The sequence below is a fragment of the Lethenteron reissneri genome, chromosome 61 (assembly GCF_015708825.2).
Source record: "Lethenteron reissneri isolate LAM-NWPU_2019-01 chromosome 61, ASM1570882v1, whole genome shotgun sequence".
Classification (NCBI taxonomy): Eukaryota; Metazoa; Chordata; class Hyperoartia; order Petromyzontiformes; family Petromyzontidae; genus Lethenteron; species Lethenteron reissneri.
Window position 1 is genome coordinate 3,100,383 of NC_083839.1, and position 23,633 is coordinate 3,124,015.

General features: G+C 51.0%; 1 protein-coding gene across 1 annotated transcript in view; it reads left to right on the plus strand.

Annotated features, from left to right (window-relative positions):
* Positions 1-1,380: 1,380 nt before the first annotated feature.
* Positions 1,381-23,633, plus strand: part of LOC133358343 (protein QNR-71-like) — a 29,498-nt gene continuing 7,245 nt past the window's right edge. Inside the window, exons 1-9 of the mRNA XM_061576619.1 lie at positions 1,381-1,570; positions 13,291-13,446; positions 16,377-16,523; positions 18,178-18,318; positions 18,883-19,044; positions 20,490-20,987; positions 21,609-21,723; positions 22,380-22,657; positions 23,062-23,161. Coding sequence (XP_061432603.1) covers positions 1,489-1,570; positions 13,291-13,446; positions 16,377-16,523; positions 18,178-18,318; positions 18,883-19,044; positions 20,490-20,987; positions 21,609-21,723; positions 22,380-22,657; positions 23,062-23,161 — 1,679 coding nt within the window. The 5' untranslated portion in view covers positions 1,381-1,488. The remainder of the gene's footprint in view (positions 1,571-13,290; positions 13,447-16,376; positions 16,524-18,177; positions 18,319-18,882; positions 19,045-20,489; positions 20,988-21,608; positions 21,724-22,379; positions 22,658-23,061; positions 23,162-23,633) is intronic.

The window sequence follows — 23,633 nt, forward strand, 5'->3', positions numbered from 1 at the left end:
CTCTATTACTATAGTACTATACCGCCGTCGACTGTTATGAAGGAGATGCCTCATAGTGTAAACCATTGGGAGCTGTACGCTTTTTAAAGCCAGATTGAAAACTAATTTCTTGAGAACTGCGTTGTTGTGGTTGGTCCAACAAACGCACAAATCGCGTAGCGTCATTCCACGAACGATCCTGAGACCTGCGACGATTCAGAAGCGAGCCCGGGCGCCGAAATTGCGCTTGACACGTTGCGTCCACCTTGTGTGTTGAGCTTCTTTCGCACCGTACGCCAGCCAACCGTGCCGCTCGGAGGTGGAGGCGGAAGAACGACACGCGGAGCACGACAAGCGCTTCGAAAGAAGTGAGTTTTCAATCGGGATTAAGTGCGCGTAGCCCCAGTGGCTCCCTTTCATCAACAGGAGGAGGAACGTTCCAGACGGCCGCCAAAGCGCATCTGAAAGCGAAGCGGGAGGCGGTGACCACCCACCGTCCCTCGTCCGATGGCCGAGCCAAAACACGAGCCGTCTTGCCACTCGACACGACCCGGCTACACTACAGCAAAGCTAAAGACAAAGATCCCCCGTATAGCATTTAACAGACTGTTGGGGCAAGTGCTGTTCGCGAGCACCCATGAAGGCCGGCGCGGCACACGAGGGGGTGGGTGGGCCTGCACCACGCCCGACAGCCTTTGTCTCCCCAGAGACGTCGAATTTTACCCACACCGCACCGAGTACTCATTTGAGGCCGAGTCGACCTAGAGGAGGCCCAGGACCGGTTCAGGTAATCGTCACCGGTGTTTGTGGCCGTGAACGGGAGGGAATCGAACTCGGGCCGCCGAATTCGTAGCGCAGCGTAGCGCTAACCGCTGCACCACTACTCCATACTTCATAATTATTAAAGACAAAGACCCCCCGTGTAGCCTTAACAAACTCTTGGGGCAAGTGCTGTTAGAGAGCAGACGTGGGGGCTGCGTGACCAACACCACGCCCGACCGCCTTTGTCTCCCCAGTAGCGACGCTTACACACCGCGCAAGGAACTCATTTGAGGCCGAGTCGACCTAGGGGGGGGGGGTGGGGGAGGAGTGGCGTAGCCAGCAACGATTAAAATAATAGCAGCACACGAAATCACGCGTTGGTAACACACTCGTCGAAAGGAGAGTACTGGAATACCTCGTGCCTAACGAGACGTACAAAAACCTCTTCTTTTACGAGTTATAGAAAGTTGATGACTGGGTGTTGGGTGCTGCTGGGACTCGGTACGTCTGTCACATGACAGAGAGCCGCGCGCCTGTCAGCTGCCCAGGGCGTAACAAGCGAAGGATGCAGAGAGCTGGGGGGGGGGCAGGCTCTCTCTCTCGCTCTCACATTCTCGCAGGGAGAGCGCTCCCGTTATATAAGGCGGTGGTGAACGGAGCGAATGTTTTGTGGGACGGCAAGGTGGGTTAAAGGTGGCATCTCTCTTTGGGTTTTTCAGCTCGTCCGTCCGTCCGTTTGAGTCGCCGATGGAGCAAGCCGGCGTGGTCAAGTTGGCGAGCATCGTGGTCGTCCTGTGGGCAGTAACCAGGCAGGTGACCTGCCTCAAACGTGAGTCCACCCCTGTCCTCCCAACGAAAAGATCCCACCACCACCACCATAATTTATTACAACACTTTATCGAACTTGGCCCAGTTTGTCTTTTAATATTTTTTCAAATCTTCTTAGGTTTTTTCGGTAAAGTCACGTAGGTAAAAAAATTAATAAAAGTAAAATAAAAATAAAATAAAAATCACGACGTTTCGGAGGCAACACAAGCCTCCGTCTTCAGGTGGAACCGTCGCAGCACGATATCTACGTGACTTTACCGAAACAACCTAAGAATATGAATCCTTGCAGTCACGAAAACTTCAAATCTAGAATGTTTTCAAATCTCTGACGCTTATTTATATATGTCTTCGATAATACACATGTTTTCTTGGGGGAGTTAGATCGCATAAATATAAAAATGTGTCCTTAGACCCGCCACCACCCGACACAGCCGATTCGTAAGGTTGTGTCAATTAAACAGAACGTGGACAATTCGTCACTGGTAGAGCACCACCGGCTGCGTGTTGGGGAGTAAACCCACTAAGACATTCAAAGATTTAATATAAAGTTACCAGTTCCACTTCTCCGCAGATCCTTGGGGGGCCTCTTTTCGTGTTTTTTTAAAACTTAATTTTCATTGCACTGTTTCAAATGTATGACAATAATTTAGTTTGAAAAAAAAATACAAATAAATTCCATGGGCACACACTTTTATTTGCCCTCAAAAGTAGAAGATACATTCTTTTGACCCCCAGAATTAGTCAATTTTGATGCGCCGCATGAAAGTGTGTGGCTCGCACGAAGAACATTAAACGCATCGAAAGGAAACCACCCACTTTTATTCAGCGCGTCAAATTTTATTATTTCTGGGGTCCACGTAATTTATTTTCTAGTTCTGAGTGCTAATTAAATGTGTGTGCGTTGAAATTTTTTGGACCCAATTATTTTGTTGCCAGGATAACAGTGATGAAAGAAAAAATGCTTCGCCCTTTCTGGCAATAAAAACAGAAAGTGTTAAGATGTTCAAACAGCTAATAGACACCTTTTGCAAGGTATCAAGTCTGCATGAGTCACACATACTCGTGGCAAAACATGTAAACAAACACGCTCTGATAATAATTATAATATAATATACGCGTAACTTTTTATTTCTTTCGGTAAAGTCACGTAGAAAGAAAATAAATTAAATAATAGAATACGACGTTTCGATTGCAACACAAGCAATCATCATCAGGCAACGAATGAATGAGAAAAAACAAACCTAGTAAACTTAGAAATAGAATGCAATACAACACAGAGAGTCGGCTAACATAACAGTCAACGCCCTACCTGGTTGCTTAACGTTCTTCCAAAGGCACGAAAGCTCCAAATCAAATTTCGATTTAAAGCTTTCGTGACTGCAGGGATTCATCTTCTTGGATCTTTCGGTAAAGTCACGTGGAAGGAAAATAATAAATAATAAAAATAACACGTAATAAAATATAATTAAATTTCGATTGAAAGCTTTCGTGACTGCAGGGATTCATCTTCTTGGTTCTTTCGGTAAAGTCACGTAGAAGGGAAATAATAAAATAATAAAAATAAAACATTATAAAATACAATTCTCACGACGTTTCGGCCACAACGCAAGCAGCCGTCCTCAGGTGAAGAACAGGTCTGTCGGAAAGACAGCGTCTGAGGGCGCTGTCTTTCCGACAGACCTGTTCTTCTTGCGTTGTGGCCGAAACGTCGTGAGAATTATTTTATGATGTTCTATTTTTATTATTTCATTATTTCCCTTCTACGTGACTTTACCGAAAGAACTAAGAAGATGAACGCGCGTGCATCACACGTTGGAGCAGGGCGGCTGGAGCACGCCACGTGACACACACGTGTCGGTGATGTGCAGCGCGTCTTCTTCAAGTTCAAGTTCATTTATTAGGTGTAGCCCTGTGAGCCATTCAGCTCTTGAATCGGGTGCAACCGCAACAAACAAAAAACAAAAAACATGAACAAAAAACATCTTAAAGTGAATATGTGACTAAGTGCAAACAGAAAATCCAAGAAAAGACAGCAAAAATATTGCAGAAAAAACACCGTACACCAACGCTGTGTGCAAAAATCCCAGTGGGATGCAAGTCAAACAACAACAACAACCACAAGACAACTTAGATTAAGGCCATCAGTCTAACTCTGTGCTGGGGAGCCGGACAAGCCCCTCTCTGCACCAGCGTGGACGGCACCCTCGTGGTGTTCACCTTCTAAAGCGCTCGCTCGTCACCGTGGCGTGCGAGATGACCACCACCACCACCACAACCACCACCACCACCACGTGACTTTTCTTTCGTGTTGTGCGCGGTGCTTTTAGCGCCACGGCGCGTGGATTTGTAGCGTTTATTTCCATTTGTTTGCTGGTGACTTTGTGTGTTTCATATCGAAATCGCCTCCCGTGCTGTTGCTGCTGGCGGCAACAAAAGTTGTTTAAGAGTCAAAGTCTGAAACAACAACAGCAGCAACAGTAGTAACAACGACGCCGTTTTTGAGTCTGTCGCAGAGACTGGTTTAGGATTCTGTGGACGGAATCGCGAACCACGAGCTCAGTAGCGTGTGGACCAGGTCTTGCAGGGCCGGAGGTAACCCCTGTGACCTGCGGCCGCAGGTAACGCAACGGCGGAGCCAGGATTTTCAGTGCTGAGATGTTAACTACCTCGCCTGGTATACAGGAGGTCGTGGGTTCGATTCCAACCCTCATGCCTGCTGTATATTTGGAGTTTTCGCGTCTCTCTCTCTCTCAGTGCTGAGATGTTAACTATCTCGCCTGGTATACAGAAGGTCGTGGGTTCGATTCCAACCCTCATGCCTGCTGTATATTTGGAGTTTTTGTGTCTCTCTCAGTGCTGAGATGTTAACTACCTCGCCTGGTATACAGGAGGTCCTGGGTTCGATACCAATCCTAATGCCTGCTGTATATTTGGAGTTTGCGTGTCTCTCTCTCTCTTTCTTTCCCTGTAGTCGCGTGGATTTTTCTCCGGGTCCTCCGTGTTTTCCCTCACCACATTAAAAAGAACACGCGTTTAGAGTAGATGGCTGCAAAAAAATGTCCACGTGATGGTAAGCCAGGTCGTCGTGATATCAACTGTGACAGTCAGGGTCGCTTCTGAAGAAGATCACTCTATAGCAGCTCAGTGGGCCTGACCTGGTAAAACAAAAAAAATAGTTTTAGTTTTAAACGAGGCGATGGTTTTTGGCAGTGATGTTTGTTTGGTCAGATTCCGGACCATTACCTGAAATGTCACCACTCATTCACCCACTCACTCACTCATCAAACATCCACCCACTCACTCACTCACCCACTCACTCACTCACCCATCAACCCATTCACCCACTCACTCACCCACCCGCCCATTCACCCATCAACCCATCCACCCACTCACCCGCCCACCAACCCATCCATCCACTCACTCACCTATCCACCCACTCACCCACCAACCCATCCACTTATTCATCCATCAACTCACTCACCCACCAACCAATCCATACATTCACCCACCCACTCACCCACCAACCCATCCACTCACCCATCCACCCACCCACTTACTCACCAACCCATCCACTCACTCATCCATCCACTCACCCACCCACCAACCCATCCACCCACTAACTCACCCACCCACTCACCCACCAACCCATCCACTTATTCATCCATCAACTCACTCACCCATCAACCAATCCATACATTCACCCACCCACTCACCCACCAACCCATCCACTCACCCATCCACCCACCCACTTACTCACCAACCCATCCACTCACTCATCCATCCACTCACCCACCCACCAACCCATCCACCCACTCACTCACCCACCCACTCACCCACCAACCCATCCACCAACTCACCCACCCACCAACTCATCCACCAACTCACTCACTCACCCACTCAACCACCAACCCATCCACCCATTCACTCACCCAACCACCCACCACCTTCAAGTTTATATTTGGGGAAGTGTGAAGTCACGCATTCCGTGATTTGGCGTTCGCGGCTGCAGTCGCACACAAGACAGCCTTTTATTTTCCACTATTTTTATTTTTAAAAATAAAGACGTGTCACAAATGCTCACACAATCTGGAAATTATCCAGGCGTGCCAGCACGGTCACACACTAAACACTGGCTCATACATCCCACACTTCACACCAATTATCGGCACTCTTCACACCAATTATATCTTCCTCTAATTTTATCCCAATTGTCCAATCGGTGCGAATGTCACGAGACGATGAATTCATATCGGAGAGCAGTGAGTGTGACCGCTCCGCGTTAGAAGGCGGCTCAGGGAAGTGGAGATTACAGAGCTACATCCGAGGTCCCTTTCAAGCAGTGGTTCTTAACCTTTGCTGTAGCCTTGCACCCCTTTCGGTTCTCAATCGTTAACACGATGGATAATGCTAATAAATACATCGGGTTTCATTAAACGAATTTAGTTGTAACGTCCGTGCGCCGTGCTTAATCTGTTGCTATCGATGATTTACCTTCTAGAAAAACATTTATCTGGCCATGGCTCGCACCCCCAGAAAGGGAGCATCTCGTATCCCAGAGGGTGCAGCGTGCACCCCAGATCAAGAATAAGAACCACTGCTAAGTGAATGTGGACCAGGGGTCGCTTTAAAGCACTGTTGACTACGTACGGTGCGAAAGAAGTTCAACATACGTACATGGTAGAGAGGCACCATTTCCCCACTCGCTCTTCTACAAAGTAAGCAGCCGCCTTCTGTTGCCCGAGAGCCAACGTGGTGCCCAGGCTAAGCGCCCACGAACTTGGGCGGATTTGAGAACTCGATTGCAATGCCATTCAGACGTTCATTCATCCACCCATGCATCCATCACCCGCAGGCCAGCGGAGGGCCAGGCGCGTGACCATCTCGCGCCAGCGTCCGCATGCTTTTTGCGCTTGGCTGTCTCGAGTGATTTGTTTTGATCACACGGATCACGGGGGGAGGGGAGGGTGGTGACCACGTGAGCTGTACATTCCTTTAACCCAGTGGTCCTTCTTCTGCTTCTTAACCTGGGGGTTGACGCTGCACCCGTTGGGGGTGCGAGATGCCCCCTTTCTGGGGGGGGGGGAGGAGTGGGGGGTAGCGAGACATGGCATAGATATTTTTTGTAGGATGTAAATAATCGAAAATATAAAACGTACTTTGTGGGACCTCCTTTGCCAGTACCAAAATATTGGGAAAAGTTTTTCCCCTTTTATCTGGCAACAAAGTTGTTAAGACGCCAAACTGAAACCTTCTACAAGGAGTCATGTCTTCATTAACCACAATACTTATGGTCAAAATGCAGAAAAAAACACACTCTGATAATAAATGCATTGTCTTTGAAGCTGACGTTTGAGACGAGACTCTAAAGAAAGCTGTCTCTGGTGTGGACCAATCAGTTTCAAGGACAATGCATAGATTATCAGAGTGTGTTTTTGTTTGCATTCTGATCACAATCATTGTGGTTAATGCACACATGATTCCTTGTAATAGGGTTTCAGTTTGGTGTTTTAACAACTTAACACAGCTGTTTTGTTGCCAGTTAAAAGGGGAAAAGCTTTTTCTCATACAACTTACTTTGTTTCATCAAACCCGACGTCTTTACTAACATTGCACTTAAAAAAATATAATTGAGAACCAAAAGGGTGCATGGCTGCAGTGAGAGTCTATGGCAGTGGCTCTTCTTATTTTTCACCTGGGGGTGGACGCTGCACCCCCTGGGTATGCGAGATGCCCCCTTTTCTGTGGGATATCGACACGTGCCCAGATTTTTTATAGTATTTTTTTAGAAGGTAAATCATCAAAAACACAAATTCAGCACGGGGCACGCAAGTTACAACTTCCCTTGTTTCATCAAAACCTCGACGCGTGTATTCACGTTGTAAATTGTTTCAACGATTAAGAAACAATGGGGGGGGGGGGGTGTTGCAAGGCTGCAAGTGAAGGTGACGAACCACCGCTGGATTTGAGTGGCCGCAGTTTCTCGCGCTTAGAACGTCAAACTGAAGCGACCACAATTTGCTGTTGTTGTGGTTGTTGTTGTGGTTGTTGTTGTTGTGGTTGTGGTTGTTGCGCACCGAGACCCCGGATCGAGACGCGCGGGCGTCCACCGATCGGCGGGGTCGACGTCTCTCCCCTCTCGAGCTTTCGCTCAAAGACGCCTCTCAACCACCGCGAGAAAATCCGAACCTCCCCCCCCCCCCTCCCGGCGTTTCGCAAATCGGCGCTGTGACCCCGCGATTGTGCCGCGGCCGACTTGCGGTCTCGCGCAGCGTGTGATCGACCGTGGTGAGATGGTGCCTCGTGGGTTACGGACAAGAAAAAGGAAGAAAAATAAGTATAACCAGTAAAAACAAAGTTTTTCTCTCTAAATCCTTTATATGCGTGGCGGCTAGAGTTCTCTCGTCCTCTGGCTTGAGATGGCTGCAATCTATGGGTCAGATGAGTGCATTGCACCATTAAGCAATTGGTAAATAAATATAATATTTTTGTCCTAAACAGTGTAAAATTTTGGAAAAAAAATTTCACGAAAATTAATTGTCACACACAACGAGTCTGTGTGGAAAATGTCAGCTCGATTGGATCACGGGAAGTGGGTTAAAAAACGAGCGAAAGATTTGCACGGTCCTAAGCAAGCAAGCGAACTTAATATAAAGGATTTAAAAATATATTCGCCTGTGGAGGATGCGGGGATCGATCCCGCGACCTTTGGCAGGGGAAGCGAGGGCGCTACCAACTGCGCTACTCCACCACGGCCTGTGGAGGGGTTACGCTCTTGGCTCTTACACTCTGACGTTCAGCCAAAGCCATGAATGCCTTCTATTTGAATATATGTAAAATAATATTTTTTTGCCTAAAAAGTGTAAAATTTTGGGAATTTTTTTTCACGAACAATAATTGTCTGGCACAACGAGTCTGTGTGGAAAATGTCAGCTCGATTGGATCACGGGAAGTTGGTTAAAAAACGACCGAAAGATTTGCACGGTCCGAAGCAAGCAAGCAAGCACGCAAGCAAGCAAGCAAGCGAACTTAATATAAAGGATTTAATAACCAAAATCGCGGACGCTACGGTCGCGCGCGCTCCCTTTGAATTCGCTCCAGTCCATCTCGTCAGATCTTGGAAGCAACGCAGGGTTGGAGTCTGGTTTAGACTCTTAGTTTTTTCGGTAAAGTCACGTAGGTAAAAAATGAAATTAAAATTAATAAAAATAAAATAATAATACGATTAATAAAAAATTTAAATAATAAAAATCTGGTTTAGTTCTTGGATGGATATCCACCACCACCGGACAAAGATCGCCCCCGTGTAGCCTTAACAGACTGTAGGGACAAGTGCTGTTAGCGAGCAGCACCTATGAAGGCCGGAACGGCGCACGAGGGGGTGGGTGGCCAGCAACCATGCCCGACCGCCTTTGTCTCCCCAGTGGCGATGTTTACACACCGCACCAGGCACTCGTTTAAGGCTGAGTCGACCTAGAGGAAGCCCGGAACCGGTTCCGATTATCGTCACCGGTGTTGGCCGCTAGCGGGATACGAACTCGGGTGGCCGGGTTCGTAGCGCAGCGTTGCACTAACCGCTACCGCCACCACCGCCACCACCGCCACCACCGCCACCACCGCCACCACCGCCACCACCGCCACCACCGCCACCACCGCCACCACCACTGGGGCTTGCCAGATGTTGTAACCGTGGGGGTTGCACAGAGGGCAGGAGAGGGCCCTGTTCTCGGGGTCACCACCCTCGTTTGGAATTTCTCCAAATTCTCCGGCTTACCAAAACTGAGCGAGGTGTTCTCTCCCTCGCCTGCTATGTTCACGTGACAAACTCTTGCTATTCGGCTGTGTCGGGTGGTGGCGGGGTTAACGACACATTGATAGATTTACACGATCTAATCCCAAAATAAGTATAACCCGTAAAAACAAAGCTTTTCACTCTGGCGGCTCGAGTCCTCTCGTCCTCTGGCTTGAGATGGCTGCCACTTATGGGTCAGATGATTGTCTGCCAGTATTAAACAATTGGTAATTAAATATTTCATTTGTTTTCCCTAAACAGTGTAAAATTTTGGGAAAAAATTTTCACGAACATTAATTGTCTCGCACGACGAGTCTGTGTGCAAAATGTCAGCTCGATTGGATCACGGGAAGTGGGTTAAAAAACGACCGAAAGGTTTGCACGGTCGTAAGCAAGCAAGCAAGCGAACTTAATATAAAGGATTTAAAAAAAACTCTACTATGGATGATATTGGTAGCTCAAGTCTACTACTACTTCTACTACTACTGCTGCGTATTAAACTACCAAAGGTTCAGTATCCCCACAACTCGCCTCGTGTGGAGCCACTCGGCTCCTCCAGATCGACCGCTTTGTCTCATGCCCACCTTGGTGTGCGTTGCGGTACATTTTAAAACTTCTTTCGAAATATTTTTTTTGCGTTATCTTCTTTTAATTATTATTTGATTTGGAGCTTTCGTGACTGCAGGAATTACTTTTTTGTTCATTTGGTAGAAAGAAATTAAATTAAATAATGTTTAAATAATAATTATAATATTATAGAAAAAAATCACATTTTATTTATTTTCTTTCTACGTGACTTTACCGATAGAACAAAAAACTAATTATTATTATTTTGATTGACGAGTCCCTCCTGGGTCGACTTTGGATATGCTGAATCCGACCGATTTCACACGTCCGGCGCGACTGCACACGAACAAGGAAGCGACCGCGGCCAAATACGGCGGTCGAAAACACGTTATGTGCAACACGAAGAAGTACTGCATAGACATCACGAGCAGCACATGCCAATAAACAAAAGCGAAAAGCAAAAGGACAATTTTGTTGTGTCAACTGCATTTGGGGGTTGTTCACACGCTAACCGAGTATAACACCCCTTTACTTTCGACTCAGATTGATGAACTCTCAATTTTCGTCCGCCGCTCTTGTAAGAAAACGTGCGGAAGAAAACACGATATCTCCATCCCTGTAAGAACTTTGTTTAACACCCGCCCCCCCACCCACCTGCCCCCCCCTTTTTTAAAAGGAGTTTGTTGTTCTAATCCTGCTAATTTGTTTTACATATCTGCCCTCCGAGGCCTGCGCGCAACCATCTCCACAAACCGCCGCGAAAAAGCATCGATTAATGAATGCATTGTGGGCGCATTCACGATATTTCTGTGGGGGGTTGGGGTGGGCACGGTGCCAAATGCCCCCGTCTCCCCCCCCCCCACCACCCCCCCAACAATCGTAAATTCGCGTCGTTACATAATATTCCCATCTGTACAGAAGTTGCCGAGTCTGCACATTTCGCGCGGATCACAAAGCCCGCACTCGCGCTCGGTCCCATGCAAGAGTCACATGAGAGAGATTAGCAGTGGGGGGTGGGGGGGGTGGAGGGGTTGAGAGAAGAGGCACGAGGAGGATGTTGAAGAGGTGGGGGTGCTGGGAGGTTGCGGGGAGGTTGCGGGGAGGTTGCGGGGAGGTTGCGGGGAGGTTGCGGGGAGGTTGCTGGGAGGTTGCGGGGAGGTTGCTGGGAGGTTGCGGGGAGGTTGCGGGGAGGTTGCGGGGAGGTTGCGGGGAGGGTGCTGGGAGGGTGTGTAACGAATGTGTCCTCTTTTTTTGGAGCCGCTCACATGATCGAGAGGCGAACGCGCGCGCGCTGTCAATAGCCCTTGGCGAATCGCGTTGTCTCTGCCGTGTACAGAGTGGTAGGAGTGGCTGCTGTTGCTGCTGCTGCTACGACTAGAAGATTCCCTCGTTATTCGCGAAGAGGGATGCGTTCCCGAGATGTTCGTGAATGGCACATTTTGCGGGAGTGATATTGGCCGAGAGAAAAAAAAACGTGTACTGTACATATATATATACTTGTTATGAATTGCCTTAATTAAATACGGAAAGAGGCTGTTACATATGTGACTATTATAATAACACGTCACTTTATCTCTCATCACTTTATCTCTCATCACTTTATCTCTCATCACTTTATCTCTCATCACTTCATCTCATAGTTTTATGTCATCATTTTCTCGCTCATTACTTTTATCTCATCACTTTATCTCATCACCTTATCTCATCACTTTATTTTTCTCTCTCTCTCTCTCGATTCAGCAGCAGTGTAGAGCTCCAGTTGCGATTCGCAGATAGCCAAAATCGCAGCTAGCAAGATTCGTGAATAGCGAGCGTTCATGGCAATCTACGGAGTTGGTAAAACAGCTCAATCAATGTAGGCCCACAGAGCTTGGGCATTCGTTGGCGTCATTTGTCTGTGCCCCCCCCCCCCCCCCACGTGTCTGAGTCTCATCGGAAGAAAAATAAAACTGTGGGCTTAAAAAAAAAGTAACCGTAACTTTTAATTTCAAGTAGTAGGTTTTTTCCCTTTCAACTGGTACAAAAACTGACACCTTTATATAAGGCATCATGTTTGCATAAAAGCCAAATACTTCTAAATATATTTCATTGAGAGCCATATAGTATTTTTAACGTATAATAAATTAAATATGTCTTACTTTTAATGCGAATTCTGGTGCTGCATGGTTTTTGCTGATGGCCTTGTAGTCTGGTTCATACGTGGTGAGGTTGAGCTTCATGCAGGCGTGACCCGTGAAATTTATTTAAGTATTTTTAAATCGGTTCCAAACTGATTTTTTTTTAACTCAAAATTGTCTGGGAGCCATATGCCGTCACTGGAAGAGCCAGATATGGCTCGCGAGCCATAGGTTCCCGACCGCTGTCCTAGTCTATTTTGCCGTTCCGAAACACCTGCCAAGTGGCGGGGTTTGGGTGTCTCGTTCACCGCCGAGTCTCGGAACGCGCGAGCGTGTTCAGCGTTCATTTTGCCAAGAGAGGCGCAGCAGCGCCGTTGTTGCTCACCGCGGAAAACTGTAGCGACACGACCGCAGCCACTCTACGATAGCCGGCGCAAAATCTGTACCACACGGCCCTCCCTTCCGCGTGGCCTTGTGGGAAGCCTCTGTGCCGATGAAGTTACATCATGTTCGTTTATCTTCCCGGTCTCTGTTTGATGACGTACGTACACGTGCAACGGGATTGTGAAAAAAACGATGACGTGTACACGTACGTTATCAGAACGTACGTGTGTATGTCAGCAGAACGGGATCGGAATAACAACCGATGATGTGCACACGTACGTCATCGGAATATACCTGTGTACGTCATTGGAATGGGATTGGAAGAACAAACTATGATGTGCACACGTACGTCATCGGAATGTACGTGTGTACGTCATCGGAACGGGATCGGAATAACAACCGATGATGTGCACACGTACGTCATCGGAATATACCTGTGTACGTCATTGGAATGGGATTGGAAGAACAAACTATGATGTGCACACGTACGTCATCGGAATGTACGTGTGTACGTCATCGGAACGGGATCGGAATAACAACCGATGATGTGCACACGTACGTCATCGGAATATACCTGTGTACGTCATTGGAATGGGATTGGAAGAACAAACTATGATGTGCACACGTACGTCATCGGAATGTACGTGTGTACGTCATTGGAACGGGATTGGAAGAACAAACGATGACGTGTACACGTACGTCATCGGAATATACCTGTGTACGTCATTGGAACGGGATCGGAAGAACAAACAATGATGTGCACACGTACGTCATCGGGAACGGGAAAACGTTTAAACAAAACAAAAAATAACACGGCGTCCCCACCTCCTGCTCCCTCCCCTCCCCCGGTGCCGTTTTCCACAGGATTCGAGGACGTCTTGGCGGCTGGGAAAGATGATCTCTCAGGGGCGGCAGGCTCGGCCCCCCACGGCTGGCAGCAGGCCTCCTCCGCCGCTTGGAACGACACAGCGTACCCCGTGTGGCCCCCCAACGACACGCGCTGGGAGAGCAACTGGCAAGGTGCTCACGCGGGCTTCACACGCGCTCACACACGGCCCTCGGCGAGGTGGTAAACATCTCACGGTGGCGAGGAGATGGTAACTAGCTCGCCTGGTGTGCAGGAGGTCGTGGGTTCGATCCCGACCCTGGCACCTGCTGTATATTTGAAGCTTGCTATCATTTGTGATTGCAAGGTCACTTCTGAAAAAAGAGCTACGGCTCAGTGGACCTTACCTGGTGAATTAGAAACAGTTTAGTATTAAAGGCAAAGGTCCCCCGCATAGCCTTTAACGGGCTGCTAGGGCAAGTGCTGTTAGCGAGCCCCCTATTCAAGGCCGACACGGTACATGAGGGGGTGGGTGGCCAGCACCACGCCCGGCTGCCTCCGCTTCTCCAGTGCTGACGTTTTAGACACTCACCCCAGGTGTGAATGTAAGACCGAGGCAGCAGCTGCCATTCGCTGTCCCCATCCAATAATTGTCCCGATCCCATCGAGATTCCGATCCCATTACTGTCCTGATCCCATCGCTATCCAGATCACATTATTGTCCTGATCCCATCCACCGTCCCAAACCCATCACCATCCCGATCTCACCACCATCCCAATCCCACCACCATCCCGATCCCATCCACCGTCCCAATCCCATCCACCATCCCAATCCCATCCACCATCCCGATCCCACCACCATCCCGATCCCATCCACCATCCCAATCCCACCACCATCCCAATCCCATCCACCATCCCAATCCCACCACCATCCCAATCCCATCCACCATCCCGATCCCATCCACCATCCCAATCCCACCACCATCCCAATCCCATCCACCATCCCAATCCCACCACCATCCCAATCCCATCCACCATCCCGATCCCATCCACCATCCCAATCCCACCACCATCCCAATCCCATCCACCATCCCAATCCCACCACCATCCCAATCCCACCACCATCCCAATCCCACCACCATCCCAATCCCATCCACCATCCCAATCCCATCCACCATCCCGATCCCACCACCATCCCGATCCCATCCACCATCCCAATCCCACCACCATCCCAATCCCATCCACCATCCCAATCCCACCACCATCCCAATCCCATCCACCATCCCAATCCCATCCACCATCCCAATCCCATCCACCATCCCGATCCCACCACCATCCCGATCCCATCCACCATCCCAATCCCACCACCATCCCAATCCCATCCACCATCCCAATCCCACCACCATCCCAATCCCACCACCATCCCAATCCCATCCACCATCCCAATCCCACCACCATCCCAATCCCATCCACCATCCCGATCCCACCACCATCCCGATCCCATCCACCATCCCAATCCCACCACCATCCCAATCCCATCCACCATCCCGGTCCCACCACCATCCCGATCCCATCCACCATCCCAATCCCATCCACCATCCCGATCCCACCACCATCCCAATCCCACCACCATCCCAATCCCATCCACCATCCTGATCCCACCACCATCCCGATCCCATCCACCATCCCGATCCCATCCACCATCCCAATCCCACCACCATCCCAATCCCATCCACCATCCCGATCCCACCACCATCCCGATCCCACCACCATCCCGATCCCACCACCATCCCAATCCCATCCACCATCCCGATCCCACCACCATCCCAATCCCATCCACCATCCCGATCCCACCACCATCCCGATCCCACCACCATCCCGATCCCATCCACCATCCCGATCCCACCACCATCCCGATCCCACCACCATCCCAATCCCATCCACCATCCCAATCCCACCACCATCCCAATCCCATCCACCATCCCAATCCCATCCACCATCCCGATCCCATCCACCATCCCAATCCCATCACTGTCCCGATCCCACCCACCATCCCAATCCCACCACCATCCCAATCCCACCCACCGTCCCAATCCCATCACTGTCCCGATCCCACCCACCATCCCAAACCCATCCACCATCCCAATCCCATCCACCCAATCCTATCTACCATCCCAATCCCACCACCATCCCAAACCCATCCACCATCCCAAACCCATCCACCATCCCAATCCCATCCACCATCCCAATCCCATCCACCCAATCCTATCCACCATCCCAATCCCACCACCATCCCAATCCCACCACCATCCCAATCCCATCCACCCAATCCCATTCACCATCCCAATCCCACCACCCAATCCCATTCACCATCCCAATCCCATCCACCCAATCCCACCACCATCCCAATCCCATCCACCCAATCCCATTCACCATCCCAATCCCACCACCATCCCAATCCCATCCACCCAATCCCACCACCATCCCAATCCCACCACCATCCCAATCCCACCACCATCCCAATCCCATCCACACAATCCCATCCACCCAATCCCACCACCATCCCAATCCCACCACCATCCCAATCCCATCCACCCAATCCCACCACCATCCCAATCCCACCACCATCCCAATCCCACCACCATCCCAATCCCATCCACCCAATCCCACCACCATCCCAATCCCACCACCATCCCAATCCCACCACCATCCCAATCCCATCCACCCAATCCCACCACCATCCCAATCCCACCACCATCCCAATCCCATCCACCCAATCCCATTCAACATCCCAATCCCACCACCATCCCAATCCCATCCACACAATCCCACCCACCGTCCCAATCCCATCACTGTCCCGATCCCACCCACCATCCCAAACCCATCCACCATCCCAATCCCATCCACCCAATCCTATACACCATCCCAATCCCACCACCATCCCAAACCCATCCACCATCCCAAACCCATCCACCATCCCAATCCCATCCACCCAATCCTATCCACCATCCCGATCTCACCACCATCCCGATCTCACCACCGTCCCGATCCCACCCACCGTCCCCATCCCATCCACCGTCCCAAATCCCATCGACTGACTCCGGTCCGCATGGCCGCTGTGCAGGCGGCCGCATGAAGGTGATGCTGACCAGCGACGGGCCGGCCCTGGTGGGCTCTCGTATCACCTTCTACTCGCAGCTCCACTTCCCCCGCGGGCAGCTGCCACAGGCCAACGGACGCGCCGCCTGGGCCCAGAACGGCACCGTCGACGGTACCAGCGGCGGTCAGCTCGCCTCGTCATTTCGTGTGCCATACCGACTCCTCGCCTGTTGTTGTTGTCTTGGGGTGGTTTGTTGTTGTTTTGGTGTGGTCTGGGACTGTTGTTGTTGTGTTGGTGTGGTCTGGGACTGTTGTTGTTGTTGTGTTGGTGTAGTCTGGGACTGTTGTTGTTGTTGTCTTGGTGTGGTCTGGGACTGTTGTTGTTGTTGTCTTGGTGTGGTCTGGGACTGTTGTTGTTTTTGTCTTGGTGTGGCCTGGGACTGTTGTTGTTGTGTTGGTGTGGTCTGGGACTGTTGTTGTTTTTGTCTTGGTGTGGTCTGGGACTGTTGTTGTTGTTGTCTTGGTGTGGTCTGGGACTGTTGTTGTTGTGTTGGTGTGGTCTGGGACTGTTGTTGTTGTTGTTGTTGTGTTGGTGTGGTCTGGGACTGTTGTTGTTGTTGTCTTGGTGTGGTCTGGGATTGTTGTTGTTGTTTTGGTGTGGTCTGGGAGTGTTGTTGTTGTTGTCTTTGGTGTGGTCTGGGACTGTTGTTGTTGTTGTTGTCTTGGTGTGGTCTGGGATTGTTGTTGTTGTTTTGGTGTGGTCTGGGACTGTTGTTGTTGTCTTGGTGTGGTCTGGGAGTGTTGTTGTTGTTGTTGTCTTGGTGTGGTCTGGGACTGTTGTTGTTGTTGTCTTGGTGTGGTCTGGGACTGTTGTTGTTGTTGTTGTCTTGGTGTGGTCTGGGACTGTTGTTGTTGTCTTGGTGTGGTCTGGGACTGTTGTTGTTGTTGTCTTGGTGTGGTCTGGGACTGTTGTTGTTGTTTTGGTGTGGTATGGGAGTGTTGTTGTTGTTGTTGTCTTGGTGTGGTCTGGGACTGTTGTTGTTGTTTTGGTGTGGTATGGGACTGTTGTTGTTGTTTTGTTGTTGTTGTCTTGGTGTGGTCTGGGAGTGTTGTTGTTGTTGTCTTGGTGTGGTCTGGGACTGTTGTTGTTGTTGTCTTGGTGTGGTCTGGGAGTGTTGTTGTTGTTGTCTTGGTGTGGTCTGGGAGTGTTGTTGTTGTTGTCTTGGTGTGGTCTGGGACTGTTGTTGTTGTTGTCTTGGTGTGGTCTGGGACTGTTGTTGTTGTTGTTGTTGTCTTGGTGTGGTCTGGGACTGTTGTTGTTGTCTTGGTGTGGTCTGGGACTGTTGTTGTTGTCTTGGTGTGGTCTGGGACTGTTGTTGTTGTTGTTGTCTTGGTGTGGTCTGGGACTGTTGTTGTTGTTGTCTTGGTGTGGTCTGGGAGTGTTGTTGTTGTTGTTGTCTTGGTGTGGTCTGGGACTGTTGTTGTTGTTTTTGTTGTTGTTGTGTTTGGGTGGTCTGGGACTGTTGTTGTTGTTGTCTTGGTGTGGTCTGGGAGTGTTGTTGTTGTTGTTGTTTTGGTGTGGTATGGGACTGTTGTTGTTGTTTTTGTTGTTGTTGTGTTGGGGTGGTCTGGGACTGTTGTTGTTGTTGTCTTGGTGTGGTCTGGGACTGTTGTTGTTGTTGTTGTCTTGGTGTGGTCTGGGACTGTTGTTGTTGTTGTTGTTGTCTCACACCTCCCCCTCCACCCTCCTCCTCACCCTCCACCCTCCTCCCCTCCCCCCCCAGTCTAAACAAAGATCCTGACCCTGACGTCCCCGCGTGTTCCAGGGAGGCCCGTGAGTGCTGGTCACGAGGTGTACCCGGAGCTGAGCGAGAAGGGCGCAGGAGGCCGCCGCTCATTCCCCGACGGGCGCCCCATGAAGAGGGGCAGGCGGGACGAGGACTACGTCTACGTGTTCTACACCAGGGGTGGGGGCACCCCCATCCCGCTCCCCTAGCCCCCCTCAACCCCCGCCCCCTCTAGCCCCCCTCAACCCCCACCCCACGCACCCCTCACCCCCCACTCTGCTCCTCTTACTCTCCTCACCCCCCACGCCTCCCTCCCTCACCGCCCACCCCGCCCCCCTCGCCTCCCTCCACCCCGCCCCCCTCTAGCCCCCCTCAACCCCCACCCCACGCCTCCCTCACCCCCCCACCCCGCCCCCTCGCCCTTCCCCCCCCACCCCGCCCCCCTCGCCCCCCTCCACCCCGCCCCTCTAGCCCCCCTCCACCCCGCCCCTCTAGCCCCCCTCAACCCCCACCCCACGCCTCCCTCACCCCCCCACCCCGCCCCCTCGCCCTTCCCCCCCCACCCCGCCCCCCCTCGCCCCCCTCCACCCCGCCCCTCTAGCCCCCCTCAACCCCCACCCCACGCCTCCCTCACCCCCACCCTGCCCCTACTACACATGTAGTAGCTACTACTATGACATATGTAGTAATTTTTTGCCACTACAACACCCCCCCCCCCTCTCCCACTTGCCCCGATGCTTGCAGGTCGATTCTGGGAGATCGGATCTCAGGTGACTGCGACCGTGACCATCGACACGACGGACATCCCCCTGGGCGTCCACGTGGTGCAGCTGCTTGTCTACCAGGAGCGCCACAACAACCAGTTCATCCCTCTGGGCAACGCCACCGCTGAGTACACCGTCACCGGTACGCGGGGTGACACCGTCACCGCTACGCGGGGTGACGCTAGCAGACCTCGACAATGCCATTTAGCTCCAGAACATATTGCCGTAGAGTCACGTAGAAGGACTTTACCGAAAGAACCAAGAAGATGAATCCCTGCAGTCACGAAAGCTTTAAATCGAAATATTGCCGTAGATTACGAATTTAACCCGAACGTTTATGATTGACACGTAGGCTTTCAGAATCAGAATCAGAAAGGGTTTTATTGGCCATGAAATTTTGCACAAACAAGGAATTTACTATGGCAGGAAGGTGCATACATTCAACATGTAGGAATCTTAAAACTTAAATAAGTGGTATACAGTCTAACTATACTAAAGTTACAAAGTCTAACTAATACTCAGGGGCTAAGGTATGTAAAATTTTGAATAAGTATACAATATAAAATGTGAACTAGCCGTAATATACAATCCTAAAATACAAAAATACAAATAGGGTAACATGTTGTAAATATGGCAAGGTGTAATTTTGTAGATAAAATGTTAAAGTAAGTGTAAAAGTCATTGTAAGCCCTTGGCCTTGCTGAGGAGGTCCACAGCGGATGGGAAAGCAAATATTATAATCAACGTTTTTAACAACTGCCTGATTACTAATCTAGTATATAATTACAATAACCCCTCCACCTCCGCCTCAAATCGTTGCACCTGATGAGTTGATTAGTTAATGATGACGTCACCCTGCTGCTGCTGCTCTATATAAGCAGCAGGGTGACGTCATCATTAATTAATGATGACGTCACCCTGCTGCTGCTGCTCTATATAAGCAGCAGGGTGACGTCATCATTAATTAATGATGACGTCACCCTGCTGCTGCTGCTCTATATAAGCAGCAGGGTGACGTCATCATTAATTAATGATGACGTCACCCTGCTGCTGCTGCTCCATATAAGAACGGGAGACAGAGCAGAGCCTCACCATTCTGGTGAATTGCCCGATGATGCTGGATGCAATTACCAGCGAAACGTCGTACTACTCAAAACATTGTAAATGTTGTGGTTTCACGCTTCAACACACCGGTGGGCTAAAGCAGTGAACTATTTGTCTTTGTCAAAGTGACACTTTTTTACTGATTGGCCGTGTCGGGTGGTGGAGGGTTACGACACATTTATAAATAACGCGATCTAAACCCAAAAACGTTGATTATGAATTAACGTTTCGATTTAAAGCTTTCGTAACTGCAGGGATTCATCTTCTTGGTTCTTTCGGTAAAGTCACGTAGAAGGGAAGTAATAAAATAATAAAAATAAAACATAATAAAATAAAATTATGTTTTATTTTTATTATTTCATTACTTCCCTTCTACGTGACTTTACCGAAAGAACCAAGAAAATGAATTTACGATTGACAAAAATTCCCCCAAACCCCCCCCCCCCACTCGTCCCTCCCCACCTACCCCCCTCCACCGCCCAGACCAAGTCCCGTTCAGCGTGGAGATCAGCCAGCTCAACGACCAGAACTACCTGGACAACCGTTTCGTCGAGAACCGCGACGTCATCTTCACGGCCCGGGTGAACGACCCGAGCGGGTACCTGCGTGACAGCGTCGCGGAGCTCACCTACACGTGGAACTTTGGCGACGAGAGCGGTTCACTCATCACGCAGATGCCCACGTGCCGTCACGCGTACGCCGCCGCGGGCAACTACCGCCCGCAGCTGGTACTGCGCGCGATCATCCCAACCAAGTGCGGCACCCTCAATGCCACCGTCATTCCCGACGAGACCACGCGCACCATCACCACGACCACAACCACCACCACCGCCGCCACCACCACCACCGCCGCCACCACGACGACCACCACCGCCACGACCACCACCGTCGCCGTCACCACCGCCGCGGCCACAACCACCGCTGCCGCCACCCCGTCCGCTCCTGGTGGACCCACCACTCCAGCTGCTGCTTCCACCAAAGGTAAGGATCGATGCGTGGGGGGGTGGGGGGGGAATAGTCGACCATTGGTCAGGGAAGGGGTTCACAGCCGTCCTGGGTTCACAACGAAGATTGGCCCTCTAGGGCTGGCCACATCGTAGGCCAAAGGACGTAATCCGTCTGATTCCGGATTCTGGCATCGCTGGAACGCGGTGCGATGGCGATGGTATCGAATTGAGACGATGAAACTACTTTTATTTGAGCAGGTGAGCCCCACTGAGCTATGTCACTCTATTTTGAGAAGGGGACTGGCTGTGACAGATGATAGCGCAACGAAGTGGCTCATCATCACGTGGACATGTAGAGCAGACAAATAATCTAAACGCGTGTTTATAAATGTGGAGGGACAAACTGGAGGACCCGGAGGGAAATCCATGCGACCACGATGAGAGAGAGACACGCAAACTCCAAATACACAGCAGGCGTCAGGGTCAGGATCGAACCCACGACCTCCTGTAGACCAGGCGAGGTAGTTAACATCTTTGTGTGTGTCTCTCTCTCTCTCTACCCGTGGTGGCCGCGTGGATTTTTCGCTCGATATCTCTGACCCCCCCCCCCCGTGTCCCTCTCCCTCCGCACCCCCCCACCCAATTTCCCTGGCAGTGCCAGCCACGCCAAACCCGGCCGCCTTGCTGATGCTGACCGCGGCGTCTCAGCTGCCCGCTGAACCCGACGGCCAGACGACATCACCGCCGCCATCGACGGCGGGCACCATTAGGTGAGGTCAAACGACGTGAGAACGAGGGCGGGGGAGGGGGGGGGCACAGAGGGCCCCTCCCCGAGAGAGGGGTGTGGTGGAAATTCCACATTCCGAACAAGGAGAGAGGACATGCTCCGGTGGGCAAGTCGCAGTTTGACGCCGTCGAAGTTAAAGGGAAGGCGGGAGGCGGGAGGTCGCTTGAACAAGTGGGAAGAGGTGTTTTAACCTTTGTGGTGATTAAACACCCAATAGAAACATTTTGCGAGGAATCAAGTTACTGCATTAAGCACACACGGTGCTTAATGCAGTAAAGTCACATAGGGGGGGGGGGGGGTGAGAAATGCGACGTCACATCAAAATATAGGCAACACGTTCTATAGTTTAAAGCGATTTGAAGCATGTTTTATTTTGGGGGGGGGGGCAGAGCTTTGTGACGTCATATTTGAGGGGGGGGGTCTGACTTTTTGTGACGCCGTGTGACGATGTGGGGGGGGGGGGGGGGGGTCAAAAATCGTCCAAAATCGCGTGACGTCATTTATGGACGGCCCCATTACCCTTTTCTGGCAATGAAACAGTAGGGCGTTAAGATGTCCAAACGCCACGCAAACAGCAGACGCAGCGAACGAACCCGAGACCTGCCCCCCCCCTCCCCGCTGTCCCCTCTGCCTTCACAGCCAAGAGGAGGAGGAGGCGGTGGTGGTGGTCACTATCTCAGCCTCGGAGCCGACGGTGGATGACAGCAGCAGCAGCAGTAGCAGCAGCGTCGTCCCCGCAGCCACCGTCATCGATGAGGCCGACGTGGCCACGGCGTCGTCTGCGTCGTCTGCGTCATCTTCGGCGTCTCCCAGCGAGGCGGCGCTGCGTCTCGTCAAGCGGCAGGCGGTCGCGTGGAAGCCACCTCACTGCCAAGTTCACCGCTACGGCAGCTTCAGCACGCGAATCACCGTCGTCCGTGCGTGTGCCGCTCTCATCGCCGCGGTCACACGGCAGCCCTCGCGCTCGGCTCGTTCGCTCGCTCGCTCGCTCGTGCGCCGGTCGTGGTTCGAGTTTAACGAGGAACGCTACGATAGCCTCGCTCTCTCGCTCTCCCTCGTAAGACAATTGGGAAGTACGCGTGGTTCGAGTTTAACGAGGAACACCACGATGACCTCGCTCTCTTGCTCTCGTAAGACAATTGGGAAGTATGCCGGGTACGGGTAGCCGGGTATCGGGTAGGGTACGGGTATCGGGTACCCGATTGCAACCTCTGAGCCAGAGCCCGTGTCTTCAACTGAGACAAATCACGGCGGCTAAGTTGACGCTGCCCTGTGTCTACCCCCCCACCCTCTCCCCTACCCCCCACATCTCCCCCCCAAGCTGAGATCCAGAGTGTCAAGGTGGTAGCGTTGACTAGCGCCCAAGCTGGCGGGAGCACCGTACCGGGACTCGTCAACTTCATGGTCACCTGCGAGGGCAGGTGAGCGATCTAAGGGGCCGTCCTAAATGACGTCATGCACCTGGGGGGGGGGGGTGGGGGCTCAGACATTTGTGACGATGTGTGACGAAGGGCGGTGTTTGAGAAATGTGACGTCACATCAAAATGCGCAACTTTAAATAAATATAGACAACACGGTCTACTTAATTAAATAGACTTTTTAATAATTTTTTCTCCTACAACATCAGAGTGCAGCGCCACATTGAATACGCACTACAATGACAATAGTTTAAAGCGATTTGAAGCATGTTTTATTTTCTAAATGGAAATATGGTTTGGGGGGGTGGGGGGCAGAGCTTTGTGACGTCATATTTGAGGGGGGGGGTCTGACTTTTTGTGACGCCGTGTGACGATGAGGGGGGGGGGGGTCAAAAATCGTCCAAAATCGCGTGACGTCATTTATGGACGGCCCCTAACGCTGCGTTCAACACACGCACATCATCGTTGTCGCAGT